This window comes from Cervus canadensis, chromosome 32 (genome assembly GCF_019320065.1).
Source record: "Cervus canadensis isolate Bull #8, Minnesota chromosome 32, ASM1932006v1, whole genome shotgun sequence".
Taxonomy (NCBI): Eukaryota; Metazoa; Chordata; class Mammalia; order Artiodactyla; family Cervidae; genus Cervus; species Cervus canadensis.
In genome coordinates, this window is record NC_057417.1 from 38,383,888 (window position 1) to 38,404,209 (window position 20,322).

Consider the following 20,322-nt stretch of genomic DNA (forward strand, 5'->3'; position numbering starts at 1 on the left):
ACAACCTTTGTGCCAGGATGATTATTACTAATAAGTTTGTGTGTGTCAGATTAGCTGGGAGTGGTGTAGGGGCTTCCCTAGTGGCTCAGATGGTAAAGAATCTGCCTGCAATGCATGGGTTCTATCCCTAGGTCGGGAAGATCCCCTGGTGAAGGCAATGGCTACCCACTCCAGTATTCTTGCCTGGATAATTCCATGGACAGAGAAGCCTGGCAGGCTACAGTCCATGGGGTCGCAGAGTAGGACACGACCGAGTGACTAACACTTTCATTTTTTTCACTTACTAAAGATGTGTGTACTTCAGGTTGAAAATTCGGAGTTTAATTCTGCCACACAGTATTTATCTTTGATTATGAAATAATTTACCTTGACATAGGATCACATAGGAAATGACTTTATTTTTAATACGTTGATTCTCATTTTTCCATGGTGGCTCACACGGTAAAGAGTCTGCCTGCAATGCAGGAGACCCGAGTTTGACCCCTGGGTCAGGAAGATCTCCTGGAGAAGGAAATGGCAACCTACCCCAATATTCCTGCCTGGAGAATCCCATGGACAGAAGAGCCTGATGAGCCCTAGTCCATGGGGTTGCAAAGACTGAGCAACTAACACTTCACTTCACTTCTCATTCTTAGATTTACAGAAATTTAACTCATCATATTAAACCTGAAAAGTGAAAAAATAAATCTTAGAAGTCATATATCCATTTTACATCTCAGTTTATGACTCTCTTCACATGTTTTACTCTCTTAGTTCAGGTTCCCTGGAAGCAGAGTTCAGAGAAGACTTCTCTGCAGATGGTTTGTTGAGGCAGAGCTCTCAGAAGCAGCCTGGAAAGACAGCCATGAGGGAGGAAGGGGTAACAAAGCGGCAGGTTCAGCAGGAGCCCCACCTCATCCTGACGCGGGCGGGAGCTCTGGAGCATCAGTTGCACCTCAGAGTGCTACCCTCTGAAGAAAAGGGCCTGGGCTTTGGTACCCTGAATTTACAGGTTATTGGCTGAAGTCTGCTCATGCTCTTGTGGAGGCACTTCTGGCCGAGGGCAGATCTGGAGAGAGGGTGTAGCTGGTGAAGGGCCCAAGTGGGCACAGCAGTCTCTACTACATGCGCCTGCACACCTTTTGACCTCATCTTACAGGCCTCATTTCTCTGCAGCCACATGGAGGGTCCTTACTTTGTGAACATCCTGGCTCATTCTGCGCTAACAGTGTGGCGTGTTCACATCCCTCTGCAGAGAACAGTCTTATTTGCTCTTCTCAATCAAGTGTTGGGCTTCCCTTGTGGCTCAGCTGGTAAAGAATCCACCTGCAATGCAGGAGACCTGGGTTCCATCCCTGGGTTGGGAACGTCCCCTGGAGAAGGGAAACGATATCCACTCCAGTATTCTGGCCTGGAGAATTCCATGGACTGTATAATTCCATGGACATGTATACGGGGTCGTATCCATGGGGTCGTGAAGTCTGACACAACTGAGCAACTTTCACTTTTCACTCAAGGGTCAGCTTAAATGTCACCTCCTTAGGTCTTCCACATCTACTCCGTAGTAGCCCATTCAGTTCCCATTACTATGACTTAGTCCTGCACACAGGGTTATAGGTACCATCATAACAGTGGCGCTAGTGTAAAGAACCTGCCTGCCAATGCAGGAGACACAAGAGACATGGGTTCGATCCCTGGGTCAGGAAGATCCTCTGGAGAAGGAAATGGCAACCCACTCCAGTATTCTTGCCTGGGAAAATTCTATGGACAGAGGAGCCTGGCAGGCTGGGGTTGGAAGAAGTTGGACACGACTGAAGCAACTTAGCATGTAACACTGATCGCAAGCCTGGATCATTTGATTAATTGTTCTTGTCTGTTTCCCTCTCACGCGTGTGAGCACTGTGAGGTCATAGATCTTGTCTGTCTTCCTCACCACTTATCCCCCGGGCCTGGACTGCGGTCTAGCAGATAGTTGGCTCTCAGGAAGTGTTTGTGGAGTGAAGGCATGAGTGAAGGGGGAGAGCACTCCTGGCAAAGGGGACAAACACAAAATCTCCCAGCCTTTTCCAGAACAGTTAGTCATCTGAACCTCATGAAACTGTTGATACTCAACTTTCTTTCCCTCTAAAATGGCAGTTTCATAGCCTCGGAATCCGATGTGGCTGGAGTATAGGTAGGGGAACAGCAGGAGAAGAAGCAAGAGAGGTAAGTGGAGACCCTTCACAGACAGCTTTGCTTTTAGTGTCAGTTTCATTCTTTGGTGATAGCTAGCCCAGAAGATCTTTGAACTGGGAAAAAAGATATTCATATTCATGGTTTAGGAAGGTCACTTTGGCTACCTGAGGAGGACCAACTGTAGGGGAATGAAGCTTAGGAGACAAGACAGTAATTTGGGTAAGAAGTTATGAGGTAAACACCTAAAGCAGTAGCAGGGGAGGAGGCGGGGGTGGCTGGAATAGAGGGTAAGAAAGAGGCTCTGTGGAGCACACTTGGGAGTTGATTGGCCAAAGGGAAGAGCACCTCAAGTTCAGCCTGTACATACGGTGCATCTGTTCCGACAGAGCTCCAAAAGTGAAAGTGAAAGTCACTCAGTCATGTCTGACTTTTTGTGACCCTGTATAGTCCTTGGAATTCTCCAGGCCAGAATACTGAGTGGGTATCGTTTCCCTTCTCCAGGGGATCTTCCCAACCCAGGGATTGAACCCAGGTCTCCCACATTGTAGGCAGATTCTTTACCAGCTGAGCCACAAGGAAAGCCCAAGAATATTGGAGTGGGTAGTCTATCCCTTCCAGCGGATTTTCCCAACCCAGGAATCAAATTGGGGTCTCCTGCACCGCAGGCTAATTCTTTACAAACTGAGCTATCAGGGAAGCCCATAGAGCGCCGAAGAGGTCAGGAAAGCATGTAGGCGGCACAGCCAGTGTCACAGAGATGGAGCCCAATCACCCCCAACACACAATGTTTTAGAGTGCTTTTACATCCTTTTTAAAAAATCTTTTTTTACAAAGAAAGAAACTGAAACTCAGATTATTGGGCAAGATCAAACTATTAGTGTGCTTGAAACTCAGACACTAATTGGTCTTTAAAACATTTTCTTAATGAGAATAGATTTTATACAAAAAAGTACTTTACAGTTTTTCAGTGTTTCTAAGAGGACTTCCCTGGTTAAGAATCCACCTTCAAATGCCGTGGACCCAGGTTCAATCCCTGATCAGGAAACTAAGATCCCACATGTGGTAGGACAACTAAGCCCACGTGCTGCAACAAGGATCCCACATGCTGCAGTTAGCACTCGAGGCAGCAAAGTGGTGTTTAAAACACTTTCTTAATGGAAATAGGTTTTATACAAAAAGTATTTTACAGTTTTTCAATGTTTCTAAGAGTGAAAAGTATAAATCTTAATATAGTTTTTAAAATATAGTTTAAATTACAGCCAAAATTTAACTGTGAACTTTGAAATATTTTTCTATTAGAAATCATTTGATATTAACTTTGTGTGTGTGTTTTTACAATTTAGTGATTATAAACTATTGCTCAGTGAGAATCACTCAACGGTGAAACTCTGTTCCAGTTATGAAGTGGATGCCAAGTTACTTTCTTTGATATACTTACCTGTTAAAGAGTCTTGTGATTATTATTCACTGGGTGACATTGTTGCGAATGGACACAGTCTTGATGGGAAAATTATTAATGTCCTTGCAGCTGTGAGGTCGGTAAGTTAAAATCCCAACAAAGCCCAGTTCAGTTTGGTGGGGGAGTTCTAGCATAGTATTTGTGTTAGGAAATTAATAATCACTGAAGTAAAATTTCCTCTATATCTTGATCCATCCTCAGTTGAATTTAGAAAATTAAAGGAAAGTAGCATTTTACCTGAGAATCAGTAGCAAAATAATATTGTATTTGAATGTTAAATGCAGCACACAGTCATAAATGATTCACTAACTATATGAGAGCTTTTCATACTTCAGTTAGCAAAGGCATGAATAGAAAGAGTAAATTCATTGACTTGACTATCTCCAGGAAGTTCTTTTAAAGAGTGTATGTTGAATAAATCAAGGAGTTAATTCAGTGCATGTTCTCAGAGCTGCCCTGAGATGGGGGAACAGAGTGAGAAACCCGGGGTGCTGTGGTAGGGGCCCTGTGAGCTATCGGTGCTGGAAAGCAGGGCAGAAAAACAGTCCTTGGGGTTCCAAGGAGTGTCTCACCACCTTTTGCGTCCATACCTCCCTCTTAGCAATTACAGCAAGTTTTGAACTCCATTGGACAGACTAGAGTCACTTGACAGGGAGCAAATTTCCACAAAATAAAGTACACAAATAAAAATAAAGGAGCAACAATTCTTCAGTATGCAGAATGATGGTAACGGGGGGCGGGGAGGGAGGGAAATAGATTTAAATACTTGTAGTTAATGTTGTAAGTACTTGCTAATTCATTTCCATGTTAAATAACTGCAAGAGTGTCAATCATCCCCAATGACAGGCCAACAGAGGCACCACCCCAGCCCAACCTAGCACAGTGCCTGCCACTCAGTAAGCACTTGGCCGTCAGTCAGGAATGAGGAATAAACACCCTACATGGCAATCTTGACAATCGGAAAAATTCCTTTCTGGGCAACTTAGGTTCAATCTTACTTAAAGGCAGAATATGACCTCTCAATTCTCTGAAATTCTATGTAATGCCAATGTATTACAATGTAGTAAGAATTTTCTAAAACTCAGTATGAATATAAAACCTGCATGGGACTTCACTGTTGGTCTGGTGGTTAAGGCTCCACACTTTCAATGCAGGGGCCCAGGTTCAACCCCTGGTTAGGGAATTAGATCTCACCACAATGAAGATTCCGCATGTTGCCACTAAGACCTGGTGCAGCCAAATAAATTAAAATAAACAAATAAACAAAACCCTGCAACAGCTTTTTCCATGTCCCACTTCCAGCCTCCACTCTTTGAGTCTGGTACCACCTTTCATAGGTTTATATTATTTCATTTTCATGCCTTTCTTCTCCCATTTTGCTTCCATCCCTCTTATATTTCCTTTTCTTTACATTTTAATTTAACCTGTTCTTTCTTCTGTCTCACCTCTACTTGGGTCTCTTCCCTTTAAAGCTCCTTTTCATGTCACTCCCTTGCTTGCTGTGACAGGTTGTCCTCTCCTCTGACTCTGTCTGTAAACCTTATCCTCTGTGGGCAGCGGTGACTTTCTCTAGCCCCTTCCCGTGGAGCTCAGTCCTGACAATAGATCATGGAGGCGGTGCACAGGGGGCAGCTGACTGTCCATGCTTGAGCCATTGCTATGTAGCCGTCAGAGGAGCCTGCTGGTCCAATTGTGAACTCCCTGAGGACACAGAGGGGCCCCTGAATTCACCTCCACCATGAATTCTCTTACACCACAGGGTGGACTGAATCAGACAGTATATCAACATACATTCCCATTATTATTCCTCATGTGGTTCTTCCAGCTGATCCCTATGAAGGCAGCAAAGTAGTTATTGATAACCTGTACCTGGGCCAGCAAGATGCCTGGAGAGGCGAATCCATCCAATCACTGAGCTCCATGCGGGCCCTGTGCTAAGCCATGGGGACACACAGACATTGAAAGGTATCTTCTACCCTCAGTGAATCCACACAGCTGTCACCCAGGGGCATGTCATGGAGTGTTTGTTCTGACGTGTTGAAAAGGCCCCACAGTCTTTGAAGCACATATGTCTGTGTCTCTCTTCAATCAATGTGTGTACCTTTCAACTTAAATACATCTAGTCTAGAGGTAGAAGATGCTTTTAAATACATATTACTGAGTCTCACTATTTTGATATTTCTAATTTGTTGTTTAAAAGGTAAACATTTGAGTATTTCCATCAACAAACATTTAAGTACCTCTACAGCTATAGGTGAAGAAGAGTAACCGTTTCCTTCCATTTTTAAGGTTGGAGAGCCAAAATACTTTACAACTTCAGACCGAAGAAAAGGCCAGAGGTGTGAAGTTAAACTCTACGATGAGACAGAGTCTTCTTTTGCAATGATATGGTAACTCCCCACATCTGTTCCAAACTGAAATCTGTGCCATTATCACCAAGTCAGAACATTTTCATCTCATCAAGAGGTGATGGATGTCATATCAGGAGAGGAGTGATGATAAGAGGAAATGGTATAAAAAATAAACCTTCCTCTTTTGTGTCCAGTCATTACAGCTATGATTACCTTAAAATGAGATCTTTTGATGGCATGGGATTTCATAGATGGATTGTATAGTAACTTACTTAGTATCATACTCTTTTGTGACAAATGATCATTTACTAAGTCCCATTGATAAAGAACAAGACAGACTTTCTGTGATCCATTGGGTGGTACTCTGGAGCCAGGCCATGGGAAGATGGTGAAGAAGAAAGTTTTGTCACAGATTGGGTTCTGTGGGGGCTCCCAGTGTGTCAGATGTGGGACAGGGCTACACCCTGAAGCATCCCAGGGAATACTATGGTGTTGTTTAGATGCAAGATTGAATTTGAAACAGGCCTTCAATCCATCAGTTTCCTCAAGAAGTTTATCCATTATGGGGATAATCCCTCAGTGGCATGAAAGATTGACTTCACAATTTTTAGACTTGTAGTTACTCAGTTCTAACTAGTGTGGAGTGACCTGGGTGATAGGAAAAGAGGGAATGGAAGGAGCAGAAGTTGTTAGAGATGGATGTGCCGAAGGAATGCTTTCCATAGGTGTTAAATTTTCTGTGAAATAGGCAGAGTAGCCCTGAAAAATGCAGGAAAAACCAAGACCTTTCCTTGTGCCTTGGACCACATGGGAGATTATTAACCTCAGCCATTAAGACATCCATTTTCTGATAAATAACATGGTCACTGTCAATGTTTTCTAATGTATTTGATTTTTGTCACTTCTTTTTTCACACATGCAGTTGGGGTAGTGAATCTATTCTACTTGCACAAAGCTGGGTGCCACAAGAAACAGGTATTGCATACTTCAATGATTGTGTTCAATATTTGTAATTTTTTATCCTCCAGTGTAATAATTTTAAAATGGCTTTTTCCCCAAACAGTAATATTTGCCGCAGATGTAAGGATAAGTTTTGACAAATTTCGGAACAGCATGACAGCAACTGTAATCTCAAAAACCATTATTACAACTAATCCAGGTAAAAAGCTATCTGAAATTTTTAATTCCTTTGGAAATGACTATATCACATATTCCAATATTTGTATAGTGTGTTTAAGAATGAAAATGAAGCTTGGATTTCATTTGAGTTAAAAATGAAAAGCTGCCTTATATGACTTTTTAAAACTTACAGTGAATTATCTCTGATATATTTACAAAAGAAATGTGAAAAGCCAGACTCATTTGTAAAGCATTATCCCTTGTGTTGATTTTGAGAGATCAATGCCATTGATTGGATAAACTAAATTATTGACCATTTAAAAATAAATTTGATTTCACTGCATTCAAGTAATTTAGTGCTGGAGCATGGAGACCATGCATTGTAGTATCATCATGTGATACTTAGTTCATCACTGTGAGTGGTTGTGAAGTGGTTACAGCTCTCCCCAGCATGAAAAGAGAGTAGGACTGGGGAGAGGAGGGTGTGCCCTGATGCATCCTGAGGTTGCTTGTAGCCCAGAGAGAAAGGCCCACTCAGCACCCCAGGAGAGCACAGAGGTCCCAGGGATTAATAATCCTTCAGAAGTCTTAAGAGAATATAAATGTAGCAAGTATCATTTTAAGTATGCGCTCACTCTACTGATCCATGACAAAGCAGTAACAGTGACTGAGAACTATAGAGCAATTTTATGTCTTTGACCAAACCATTATCAGAATTTTTAGAAGTGAAATTTCTATGATATATGGTGTAAAACAGCAAGACCGTGTTTTAATATCAGTAGTTGGATCTTGCTCATCTACTGCAGAAATATTGTCTCCTTGAAAGCAGTATCATGGGAGGTGATATGGCACTCATTGATTTGTTCTTGTTGAACTCTGATCTATTACACACGTGCTGTGTGCCACACACCGTTCTGGGTCCAGTGACCAAACACAGATATCTCTCCTGCTCATGGAGCTCATATCCTAGCAGCGGGGAAACAGAGAGTGAACAATTAGGATAACAAATCCAAATTATGGAATTTGAAATGATTGAGAAGTAAAAGAGAACAGAGTCAGGAGGGTCTAGAATGCCATGGTGTGTGTAGGGCAGGTTGCTTGTTTACATAGCATGGTCAGGCGGGCTCCGTGAGAGGGTGACACCTGAGCAAGGACAGTTGCAGGGTGTGTGGGGGCAGTGGCGTTAACCATGGGAAAGAGCGCACCAGGCAGAGGAGCCGGCCAGTGCAGGGGCTCTGTGGCCGGTGTGGCTGGAGCCGAGGGAGCAGGGCAGGAAGAGGGGCTGAGGTCAGAGAAGACATGGAGGTGGTCAGAAGGCCGTACAGGCTGCCTTCTACTCTGTGGGAAGGGCAGCCAGGCAGTGACATTATCTGAGTTCTAAAAGGATTGCAGTGACTTCTTTTACATTGGTGGTGACACAACCATAGGACAATAGCGTCACTCTTCAATTCTTTTTTTTTTCTTTTGAGAAGGGTACTATGGTTTCTTATTTTTAATAATATAATAATACTAATAGGCTATTTTTAGTGCTTTCAGTAACATTAGTGATAGAGTCTCCATCCTCTAAGGGTAAATTTGGTCTGGAAAAATTTCTAAAAGACGGTTGGGATTGTCTGATGGAAAAGGTTATTGAGCTTGATAGTACTAATTGTCTCGAAACCTCAAGATTAAGTTAAAGAGACAGATTCGAAGGATATTGTGCATTTGGGTCTGAAAACAGATTCAGAGGGGAAATGTCAAAGTGTTTTGAGCAGTGTCAACATAATTAGAATAAATACCTTACTTATTATTAAGGAGACAAATACAAGGAAAATATGTATAAGGGTGTGTGAATTTCAATATGCTTTTAAAAATCAGCCTTATTTCTAATTTCCTGGGTTACACATAGAAATTAAGAACCTCTAAATGGTTTGGTGGTCAGATGTGGAAGGAAGAATTTCTGTCCCCCCACAGACAGTCTGGGATGGGCCTGTTGTCTTTAGAGATCTTGACAGCAATGCCTACACCCCACCCTTCCTACCAGTTTCTGCCCCAGGATTCTCATTAATTTACAAATATTTAGTGAATGCCTTTTATTTGCCAAGTAGTGCAGTAAATTAAACACTTTCTGGAACAAGGAAGTACCTGAGAGGATGGAAGCTGAGATGGATGGAAGGATAGTCATTATATCAGACACTGGAAGTACAGAGATGAAGAGACAACCCCCCTGTCTGGGATTCTGGTCTAGTTCTGGGAAAGAAGCAACAGTGATAAGACTTGTGGTTCAACAGGGCGAGGAGGAAGAAACCCTAACTCTGTCCAGGGGAGTCAGGGGATCTGACATCGGCAGGATGGCTTGCAGAATGTTGGGGAAAGGCTGGAAGACAAGCAGATACTGGAGGTTGGGGCTTGGGGTTGAAGGGTGTCAGAATCAGAGAGCACCTTTTCAAAATCAGATTCATGCCTTCTGGCACATTATCTGACTATCCCAGAGAACGTTCGTGTCCCATTTGAGGAATAAGCTCTTCAAATAACCTTAACAATTTTTTTCTGACTAGAGAAGAAATACATACAAAATTCAGAAAATATATAAAAGCATAAAAAAGAAAACAATGATCAACTATAAATTCTTCATCTTATAAGAAATAATCATTTCTTTGATATATAGTCTTTGAGATAATTTTGCTCATGTCTTTTTAAAATCAAAGGAAATGGTATGAAATGTTTTGTAAACTGCTCTTTAAACTCATGATATCTGCTATACATCTCTCTGTGATGTACCCCATCACATTGTTAATAGCTTTGTTATATTCTATTTGTGGTATTCTTATATGTCTTCACTTTTTTACCATTAAAAATAGTTTTGGGTCATTCACAGTTATTTAAAAAGTGATCAGTTTGCAGTTTATTTATTATGCATTTCCAATTTAAGATACACCAGAAGCTAACATCCTTCTGAATTTTATAAGAGAAAATAAAGTAATGAATCCTCTGGATGATGAAATTGACAATTATTTGAAAGAATCCATGAATTGTAAGTAACCTTTAAATATTACTTAAATTCTTTAACGGCCAGAATTTGGGTCTATAAAGTTACTTAGTAAAAGACACTGTATTCTCATTATGTAACTGCTGTGTGTGCATGCTCAGTCACTCAGTCATGTCCGACTCTTTGTGACCCCACGGACTGTAGTCTGCCAGGCTCCTCTGTCCATGAGATTTTCCAGGCAAGAGTACTGGAGTGGGTTGCCATTTCCTCCTTCGAGGGATCTTTCTGACCTAGGGATTGGTAACTGCTATACATCCACTTTAAAAAGGTAGTTTAAAACTTTTGGAGATTTATGTAACCTCTTGCCAATCTGATGAGAGTTAATGACCCTCTCGCCAAAAACGCAGCTGTATCCACATATAGAACTTTGTGCAAAATGTTATATATTCACAGACCCCAGATTGAGGCTTGACTTTAAAAAATATGCTGTTTGCTGCCATCTGTAGCTTATGTTTAGAATGGGGAAAAGCAGAGGGAGGGCTTAGATCTCTCCCTGAAGGCATGTTCTTATAACTTCATCCTAAGGGGTGAAATTCTTTCTCATAATCAAGGACACCCAATTCATCTCGAGAGAGTAACAATTCAGTTAATTGAGGAAAAAGTATTCTGCAACCACCTTAACTTGTGAAAGAAGAACTTTGTTATGCATTGCTGGGGGATGTTTGACCCTTCCTTTCTCCATCCTCTCTCTCTCCTTTTCCCTGTGCATTGCAGCTTGTGGGGGTTCCCCAATCAGGGATTGAGCCCTGGCCCTTGGCAGTGAAATCACCAAGTCCTAACCACTGGATAACCAGGGAATTCCCAACACATTTCCTTTCAATAGCAATCACTAATAGAAAAAACAAAACGGAACTACTGGTTTATAATTATCATCTTTTTGCCTATAAGAAGGGATAAGCTTAAAGTTGTATTATTTATTAGAGTTAAAATAAAGCTATTGTTACTTTGGAAGCATTTTAAAATGTCTGGTCGTTTGTGGAGAATGCCATTTCAGGAGACTTCCAGGAAGCCCAAAAGTGTTCACTGGGCCTTGAGATGGATTTGCCATACTGTATCTCAGTCCCTGCCTGTCTCTGAACCTGAAAATGGGAACAAGAACAAGTGTCTACTCTTGTCTTCTCTAGGCTACTCAGAGCTATCAGATTTGAGTGGAGAAAATTTTCCTGATCAATGGCTCATATCAAAGTAACCACAAAAGTGGTACTTAAGTTTCCCTTTCATTTATTTCACTGTGGAAACTTTTTTTTTCCACTGTGGAAACTTCTATCATTAAATTTGCCCAGAGGCAAAAAATGAGTTGCATTGTCTTTTAAAATGCTCATTATTCCCATGAAAAACTTATAGGTTGAAACTGATTTGATATTTCAGAATAAAACTATCATAATACTTTCTTTAAAACTTTTGTTGTTTTTAGTTATAACAGTGTTCAATATTTAGAAAGTAAACACAACACAGAATACAGCAAAAACTCGGAAATAAAGAGTTATTTTGTGAAAATCTTCCAATCCATTTTCCAGTGGATCTGAACTGACAGCAGGATAAAGACATAAAAGTAAGATAAATAGATACACATAACTGGACCTTTTATTGAAGAAAATTAAATTTCACATCCCTTTCATGAATCACAGCCTTGTCATGGGGAAGGGGCTTGTGTAACTCAATCCTAAAGGAAATGAACCCAGAATATTCATTGGAAGGACTGATGCTGAAGCTCCAGTAATTTGGCCATCTGCGCTGATGTGAAGAGCTGACTCATTGGAAAAGACCCTGATGCTGGGAAAGATCAAAGGCAAGAGGAGAAGGGGGCAGCAGAGGATGAGATGGTTAGATAGCATCACCAACTCAATGGACATGAATTTGAGCAAACTCTAGGAGATAGTGAAGGACAGAGGAGCCTGGTGTGCTGTAGTGCATGGGGTCACGAAGAGTCAGACATGACTTAGTGAATGAACAACAGCAACAAAAGAGAAGAAAGTAGTAAGGCGCTGAGGAACTGGGCAACTTCTGTTAAAAGCTTTCTTACCTAAGTAATGTTTGGATCTGTAAGATTCCTCTAAGATTAAGAAAAATAAATGACTAATAGATTAATAGTTCTTAGTTTTGTAAATTTTCTTAGAATAAATTTTAAGTTGAAGTATAACACATATGGGCTTCCCAGGTAGCGCTAAGTGTAAAGAACCTGCCTGTCAATGCAAGAGACGCAAGAGAAGCAGGTTCAGACCCTGGACTGGGTAGATCCCCTGGAGGAGGGTGTGGCAACTCTCTCAAGTATTCTTGCCTGGAGAATCCCATGGACAGAGGAGCCTGGCAAGCTATAGTCCATAGGGTCTCACAGAATCGGGCACGACGGAAGTAACTTAGCATGCACGTACATATCACAAAGAATATGAACAGTAAACAAGGATGAGAGGACAGTACCATGCACCATCACATAGAGTACGCACCTGTTAAGACTCATCCCCCACAGGTAATAATTGCCAGTGCCCATAAGACCCCTCATGTCTGCCCAAATGTGACTCTGACTTATTGCACCATAGAAACCACAGATAAATGTAGCCTATTTTGGAATTTTAACAGTGAAGTTGTGTCATATGACCTCACTCTTGTGTCTGATGTCCTTTGTTCAACATTAGGTCTGTGAGGGCCATCCACACTGCTATGTGTAGTGTTGTTTTTTGTTGATGTATGTAATTCCACTATATGAATATATCACAGTTTATTTCTCTTATTATTTCCTACTACAAAATTTTTACTTTCTCTTTGAGTGTGACTTTAGGTGAACCTCTGCCTGTTTTTTCTGTTGTTGTTGTTGGATATACATGTTCCTAGGAGGACTATTGCGTTGTCATGCACGTCCACCTTTAGATGATTCTGCCAAATGGTTTTCCAAAATGTTTGCGCCAGTTTATACTTCTCCCAGTAGTGTTCAGGGGTTCCAGCTGCTGTACATCCTCACCAATGTTGGTACTATTAGTCTTTTAAATGGTGGATACTTAGTGGAATCCTACTGTTGTTAAATTTGCATTTATTTGATGATTAATAAGGCCAGTATGTTTATTGTCTCTCTTTATATTCTTTTGTGAAGTGCTTTTTAAAGTCTCTTCCAGGGTTTTTTCCCCTGGCAGTCCAGGGGTTAGGAACTCGGTGCTCTCACTGTTGTGGCCCAGGTTCAGTCCCCGGTCAAGGAACTAAGATCTGACAAGCTGCATAGTGGGGCCAAGAATAAATACATACATACATACAATCTCTTCCCCATTTAAAAAATAGAATTGACTGTCTTTTTTTTATTGATTCTTAAGATTCCAATTTAGATATTTTGGTTATGAATCCTTTATCTTCGTATAGATTTCTAGCATCTGCCACTCTATGGCTTACATTTTCATTCTTTTAATGGACTCTTCTGATGATTAGAAACTATTCATTCTAATAAAGACTAATATCTCATTATTTTTATATTTTGCTTATTTTTTACTTTCATGTCAATTTCTATAAGTTTTAATGTTATCATATATAATAGATTTTTTTATTACAGAACTTAAGCTACTACATATTCTCATTTGGGCTCTGTAGGTTTTCTACATGGATATAATCCTTTGGAATTCTTAGAATATATTTAGAACTGTAATGACTTTCTTTTTTTTTTTTTTTTTAGTAAATACAATAGTTGATGTTTATACAGTTGAACAATTAAAGGTAAAAGCTTTGAAGAATGAAGGAAAAGCTGATCCTTTCTACGGAATTGTTTATGCTTACATTTCTACACTGAACATTGATGATGAAACTACAAAAGTAGTTCGAAATAGATGGTAAGTAACCAAATTACTTTTAGAAATTCATTCTTATAAAAAATAAAAAACAATTATTGGTAATACATTTTAAACTCTATGAAAGTTAAAGTTATTCTTTGACATAGTAGTGGTTATGTATTTGAAAAAAATGTATAAATAAATAACCCATACTAAAGTTTCCTTAACAAACTATTTAGACCCAAAGATTCTTATAGCCTTTTAAAGTAAAATGTATTTCAATGTGTTTTAGAAATCCTAAAATAGATAATACTGCCAAAATCTTTTAACTGGGATGACAAGCTATTGTTTTGGAATGAATTAGAAATTGTTTTGGTGACCACATCCTATAACAATAAAAGTAATAGTATCTTAATAACTTGTTTCATGATAATGAAATGAATGATGAATGTGATTTCCAACCTCTCCTAAGTCAGTTAGTATCTACTTGCATAAAAAAGTAAACCCAAGTAGATTTAATTATCTTAGCTAAAAAATGCTTGGTAAGAAAATTCTAAAATATTATTGTGAAACTCTCCCTGTATATTTGTGATTGAAATTTTTATTGACATAGTTCTAGATTCATATGGCACTATAAGAAATAATAAACTGTATACTTTGTTCAGTTCCCCCCAATGGTCAAGGATGAAAGTGAAAGTCACTCAGTTGTGTCCAACTCTTTGTGACCCCATGGACTCTACAGTCCATGGTATTCTCCAGGCCAGAATACTGGAGTGAGTTCCCTTCTCCAGGGGATCTTCCCAATCCAGGGGTCGAACCCAGGTCCCTCCCACTGCAAGTGGATTCTGTACCAGTTGAGCCACCAGGGAAGCCTCCTCCAGGAACGGTAAAGTTTTGCAAATCTATAGCATCATATCACAGACAATAATGATCTTAATTAAGTTCACTGATCTTATTCAGTTTCCCCAGATTAACATGTATCATTTGTGTGTGTGTGTGTTAAATTCTATGTAGTTTTATTGCATGTGTAAGTTTGTGTATCAATAGTCAAGAAATTGACTTATGGATTTCTAAAACATTGAATGCTTTGGTATTAAAGTTGAAAAAACTAATGTAAAGGCTGTTGTATAAGGCAGGTGCTTATTTTTTGAAAAATACTCTTTAAAATTTTTCTTTAAAAGTTAAATAAAATAAAATAAAATAAAATAAAATTTTTCTTAAAAAGTTATCATCTCCCTTATTTTTCCTACGTCTTTAATGTTGATATCTGAGGAAAAGTGTCTAATATTTAATTTAAAAGTGATCTGTGGCTTATAAGAAACCAGTGTCTTCAGATCATTCCCTCTTCTTGAAAATTTGAATTAATCTTCCTATTCAAATTGGCTAAAGTAATGCCTGCTTCAAAAATATAGAATAACATGTAATTTCCCTGACTCAGACAGTATGGAATCCACCTGCAATGTGGGAGACCTGGTTCGATCTCTGGGTTGGGAAAATCCCCTGGAAAAGGGAACAGCAGCCCACTCCAGTATTCTTGCCTGGAGAATCCCTATGGACAGAGGAGCCTGGTGGGTTACAATCCATGGGGACACAGTTGAGTGACTAAGCACAGCACTGCTGCTGCTGCTGCTAAGTTGCATCTTTCGTGTCCGATTCTGTGTGACCCCCTAGACAGCAGCCCACCAGGCTCCCCCTGGGATTCTCCAGGCAAGAATACTGGAGTGGGTTGCCATTTCCTTCTCCAATGCATGAAAGTGAAAGGTGAAAGCGAAGTCGTTCAGTTGTGTCCGACTCTCAGCGACCCCATGAACCGCAGCCTACCAGGCTCCTCCGTCCATAGGATTTTCCAGGCAAGAGTACTGGAGTGGGTTGCACAGCACATCCCTTAAAGAGAGGAGTGTGTCACTAGCAGTACTGGCAGCATTTAGGGTGTGAGCCTCTCCAGCCCTGGGTGATTCTGTGAATGTGCAGAGGACCTAATACAGGACAAGTGAGCATTCACAGAACCTAGGCTTTCCAGGTGCAAGACACGATTCCTGCCCTCAAAGTCTGAGCCAGGAGATAAACAGACCTATCTGCAGTAACACCAAATAGGATGTGACAGGGTGTAAGTCCGTGCTGAAGTGTAAGTTGTACCTATGCTCAGAGAAGGGAGGGGGTGGAACTGGGGTGCAGGAGAGGGAGGCCCCAGTGGGGAGGTGACCCTGGGCAAGAACCCCAGCTTTGGGGAAGGTAGGAGGCAGAACCATGAAAGGACTGGCTGATCGCAGTTTCAGAAGCAGGAATACTGCAAGTGAGGTTGACTACATAGAAAGCATGCTTGTTATCCTTTTGCATTGGTCCCTGTTATTTCGCAGGTCTGTTTTGTATCCTACTCAGGGCTGAGCACTCTGTAACTACTAACTCATGTGCTAACTTAGACTAAAAGTCTAAGTAATAGTTCTGCTAGAAATCAGAGGTGTCACTTAGGGTCTTCACATTTTATCATTGTCTTTGCTTCTTTTCAGTTCTGGCTGTGGTTACATTGTAAAGGAAGCATCCAGCGCTTGTACAACTTGCAACAAAGATTCTTTGGAATTTAAATCTGTTTTTCCCAGCTTTGATATGCTAATCGATCTTACTGATCACACAGGTACCCTTCATTCCTGTAGTCTCACAGGAAGTGTGGCTGAGGAGACTTTGGGCTGCACGGTAAATAATGAAAATACTTAGAAATACTTTCAAATTGAATTCTCTTCCCAAAACATATAAGTTATTTTGGTGAACATTTGATAGAAATTAATTCCTTAATAAAGAGGTCTGGGAAAAATCAATCTTGACTTAAACACACATTGTTTTAATGAATAAAGAATTACATGTTGTATATTAAAATCCTAGCTAACATTAACTGTTAGGAATAACAGGAGAGGTCCTTGGTGACAGTGGAGAATAAACATGACCTTTTATATAGTCAGATAAAATGGGCAAAATGACACCTTGGAGACACTGAGCAGGGTCCTCTATGAGGAGGGCTTGGCAGTATTTCACCTACTCAGGTGCATAAAATCAGCCATGAGCTTTCCCTCAGTCTGCCCTGGAGCACAGCAGCAGAGATTAACTTGTACGCTTGGTGTTTCGTCTGATACTTTTATTGTTAGAACCAGCTCTGAAATTTTACCATTAAGCTTCAGTGGTGTCCACTTTGTCAAGAGTGGCTTTCTGTGCTGGCCCCCGATTGGCTTCAGAGATTCAGTTGAGAGCCTGTCTGGCCTTGTCTCCTCCATCAAGAGAGTTGAGCTGTAATTACTATGGATAAAATTCCATCTCTAGAGCAAATTTAAGTTTTACATTATTGTCAAAATGAGTTATATATACATTCTTTGGAAATGTTTAATTTTTTTTTTATCCAGGTAGTTGAGTTTCTTGCAATGATGGATGAACAGAAAACAGCGTTAAAGTGGCAATTTCTTTTGGAAAGAAGCAAAATTTATTTAAAAGTTAGTGCATTTTACAATAATACTATGTTATTCTATATATTCAATTAATATGAAAATCCCAGAGTAGGACCTAGTAAATTAGGGAATTTCTTATTTTTAATAATGTTCAGTTCCCAAATGTGCAGAAGGATTTGGCTACCATAGAAACAGTGGAAGTAATCAGGTGTTTTCATATAGCATAAAGAATTACAAGGCTTCCCTGGTGTCTCAGTAGTAAAGAATCCACCTGCAATTCAGGAGACAAAGGAGATGCAAGTTCTATCCCTGGGTTGGGAAGATCCCCTGGAGGAGGGCACGGCAACCCACTCCAGTATTCTTGCCTGGAGAATCCCATGGACAGAGGAACCTGGCAGGTTAAGTCCATAGGGTTGCAAAGAGTTGGACACAACTGAAGTGACTAAGTGGACACACACACACACACAAGAATTAAAAATAACACAAAAGAAAAAGACCAATAAAGAAAATATCCATTAATTTAACATCAAGGCTAGGCACTGGGTTTTAAAGTCAGAGCTGGGTGTCCCTGCCCCCATGGGCAGTGATCCTCACTTCAGTGAGTCGTATTCAACAGCATAGTTACATGCTTATGTGCTGGGGTGATAGAGACTTAGTTTGAATCCCAGCTCCACCATTCCTCAGCCCATGTGACCTTGGGGAGGTTAATTCACTAAGGCCCTAATCTGCTGTGATCCTACAACTCTGACCAGAGCAGTCTCCCGTAGCAACATCAACACTTCAGTGTTGGAAGGGAACAGGATCTTAGTGTTAAAGATGTAAAACAGGCAATGGGATAAACTCCCCTTATTTTGCAAATGAGGAAAATAGGACAAGAAATGTTGCTTCTTGCCCAAAGTCACAGGTGAGATAGGGCTACCATTTATATTATCTCAGATGTTTTCTCTTCACACTCTAAAACATTTTCAAGCTCTTAAGTGAGTTATATCTGTCAATATTTATTGTACTAGAACTTAACATTGAGGAAAACTTTAAATGTATTCACGAGCACATAGTCTTTAAGCAGTCAGAACCGCTGTCATCTCAAGTCAGGTAGCCTCTTGAAACTATAGTGCACTCTGGTGAAAGAATGAGAGTAAGAAAGGCAGACAGCAATTTCACATTATTATGAAGATAGCTTTGATCTCAGGGAGAACCTGAAAGAGAACACTGGGTCTGCTCCACCTCAGCTCTGAAGCAGGTTTTCCCATTTCCCAGTGGCTCCTGCCCTTGTAGCCTCAAGCATATCTGAACAGATTGCACACCCAGAGTCACCAATGGCCTTATCAGTATTTCTAGGACCTTGATTTGAGAATACCCTACCTCTTCCACCATGAGCGTGGGTCATCCCAAATACTATACTCTATTCCCAAGTCAGAATATGCTCAGATCCCTGCCCAGCTGTATGGTTTCCTTCCAAACAACAGGTACCAGTTGCTATGAGTTTCATAAATTTAAATTCATGACACTCTGCTTATAGTTTCCCAAACTTGATTTAAATATAACAACTACTCTCAGTTTGTACCTTTCCAAGGAATATGTTAGAAAGATATTTGTCAGGGACTTCCCTGGTCATCCAGTAGCTAGGTCTCTATGCTCCTGAAGCAGCGGTCCTGGGTTCAATCCCTCATCTAGGAACTGGATCCTACATGCCACAGTTTGAATGCTGTAACTAAAGATTCCACATGTTGCAACTAAGATGTGAGTCAGCCAAATAAATAAATAAATGTCTTAAAAAAAAAGATATTTGTCAGATTTAACAAAGGTTTAAAGCAGATAGATAGTGATTATTATCACAATATGTAATAACGATTATAAGACAAATACAATTTAAATCGTTATAAAAGAGTTAGAATATGTAATTTAAAAATAGGAACTTACATTTCTCTGCAAATAAGATAAAAACAAAGGATTTCCATATAGGACATTTTGTGTATTTATCATATTTCAATAAAAAATAATAGCTACTTAAAATTATTCATTTGGAGGGATTTCAAGCTGTTACTCATTTTAATGTCTTAAAACATAGTGTCACAAAATGTAATCAAGATTATGAGACTCATACAATTTCAATTGTTATAAATCAGAACATGTAATTTAAAAATGTAATTGTCATAAGTGTGACGTCATTATTTCTTAAACTGTGTCATGATATCGGATCAACTGTAACAGATCACATTATTGCTGTGTGTTCACGTCTGTCACAGCTGGTGGTCCGAACATACTTTAAGTCCTTTTTCTACCTGTTGGATTTCATATCTCAACTTTCTTACCTGAGAGAAGATCATGAAAAAATGACCTGGATTCTTACTAAATCACTGTCAGAAACCAGATCCGTAATTTTTCTCCCAACTCTACCCGAGACTGGAACTCTATCCATTGTCTTACAACTTTAATTGAAGTTTTTGTTCACATCTTAAACAAAACTGTTTAAGATGTTCTGTTCTGTTTGTGGTCATTGGTTTTCAATTCTATGTGCCAGGTGATTTTAAGAACTCTCCGTTTTTTCTCCTTGCAGCTTTCTATGTCGCACAGAGCGAGGGGCGGACTGAGAGTGAGTGTGCTTTCGTGTAGGCTTGCAGATCCCGTTGAGGCAAGTGGGAGCTTGTCTGGACAAGGAAACGTTCAAAACTAGATACAGTTTTAAACCCTGGAAAAGAATACGCATTTTAACCTCCTTGAAAGTGGGAAATGAGTTTGAAAATTACAGATAAAATTGTCTTGTTCAAATGTGGTGAGAATGTTCCTATAAATTGTCATTCTGTTGCCCCCTAGAGTTGACTCCAGGTGAATCCTAAAATCTCCTTCTTATTTAAGCTCATTTCTTAGAAGTCTTTTTCTATTGGCTTGGCCCTCTCTCTTCCCAAGCTGGAAAATGTTTGCATGAATTAATAAACAAGTTTACTCTTTCCCACAAATACAATGATTTATTTTCTTAAACCCCTTTCCCCTCTGTCTTGTCTGCTTGGAGAAAGATCAGAACCTCCACAAACGC

The 20,322-nt window shown here is 40.1% G+C and overlaps 1 protein-coding gene across 1 annotated transcript in view; it reads left to right on the forward strand.

Annotated features, from left to right (window-relative positions):
• Positions 1-20,221, forward strand: part of MEIOB (meiosis specific with OB-fold) — a 32,120-nt gene extending 11,899 nt beyond the window's left edge. The window contains exons 6-13 of the mRNA XM_043456046.1: positions 3,498-3,693; positions 5,903-6,003; positions 6,887-6,939; positions 7,028-7,123; positions 9,995-10,096; positions 13,764-13,917; positions 16,365-16,548; positions 19,846-20,221. Coding sequence (XP_043311981.1) covers positions 3,498-3,693; positions 5,903-6,003; positions 6,887-6,939; positions 7,028-7,123; positions 9,995-10,096; positions 13,764-13,917; positions 16,365-16,548; positions 19,846-19,962 — 1,003 coding nt within the window. The 3' untranslated portion in view covers positions 19,963-20,221. The remainder of the gene's footprint in view (positions 1-3,497; positions 3,694-5,902; positions 6,004-6,886; positions 6,940-7,027; positions 7,124-9,994; positions 10,097-13,763; positions 13,918-16,364; positions 16,549-19,845) is intronic.
• Positions 20,222-20,322: the final 101 nt, after the last annotated feature.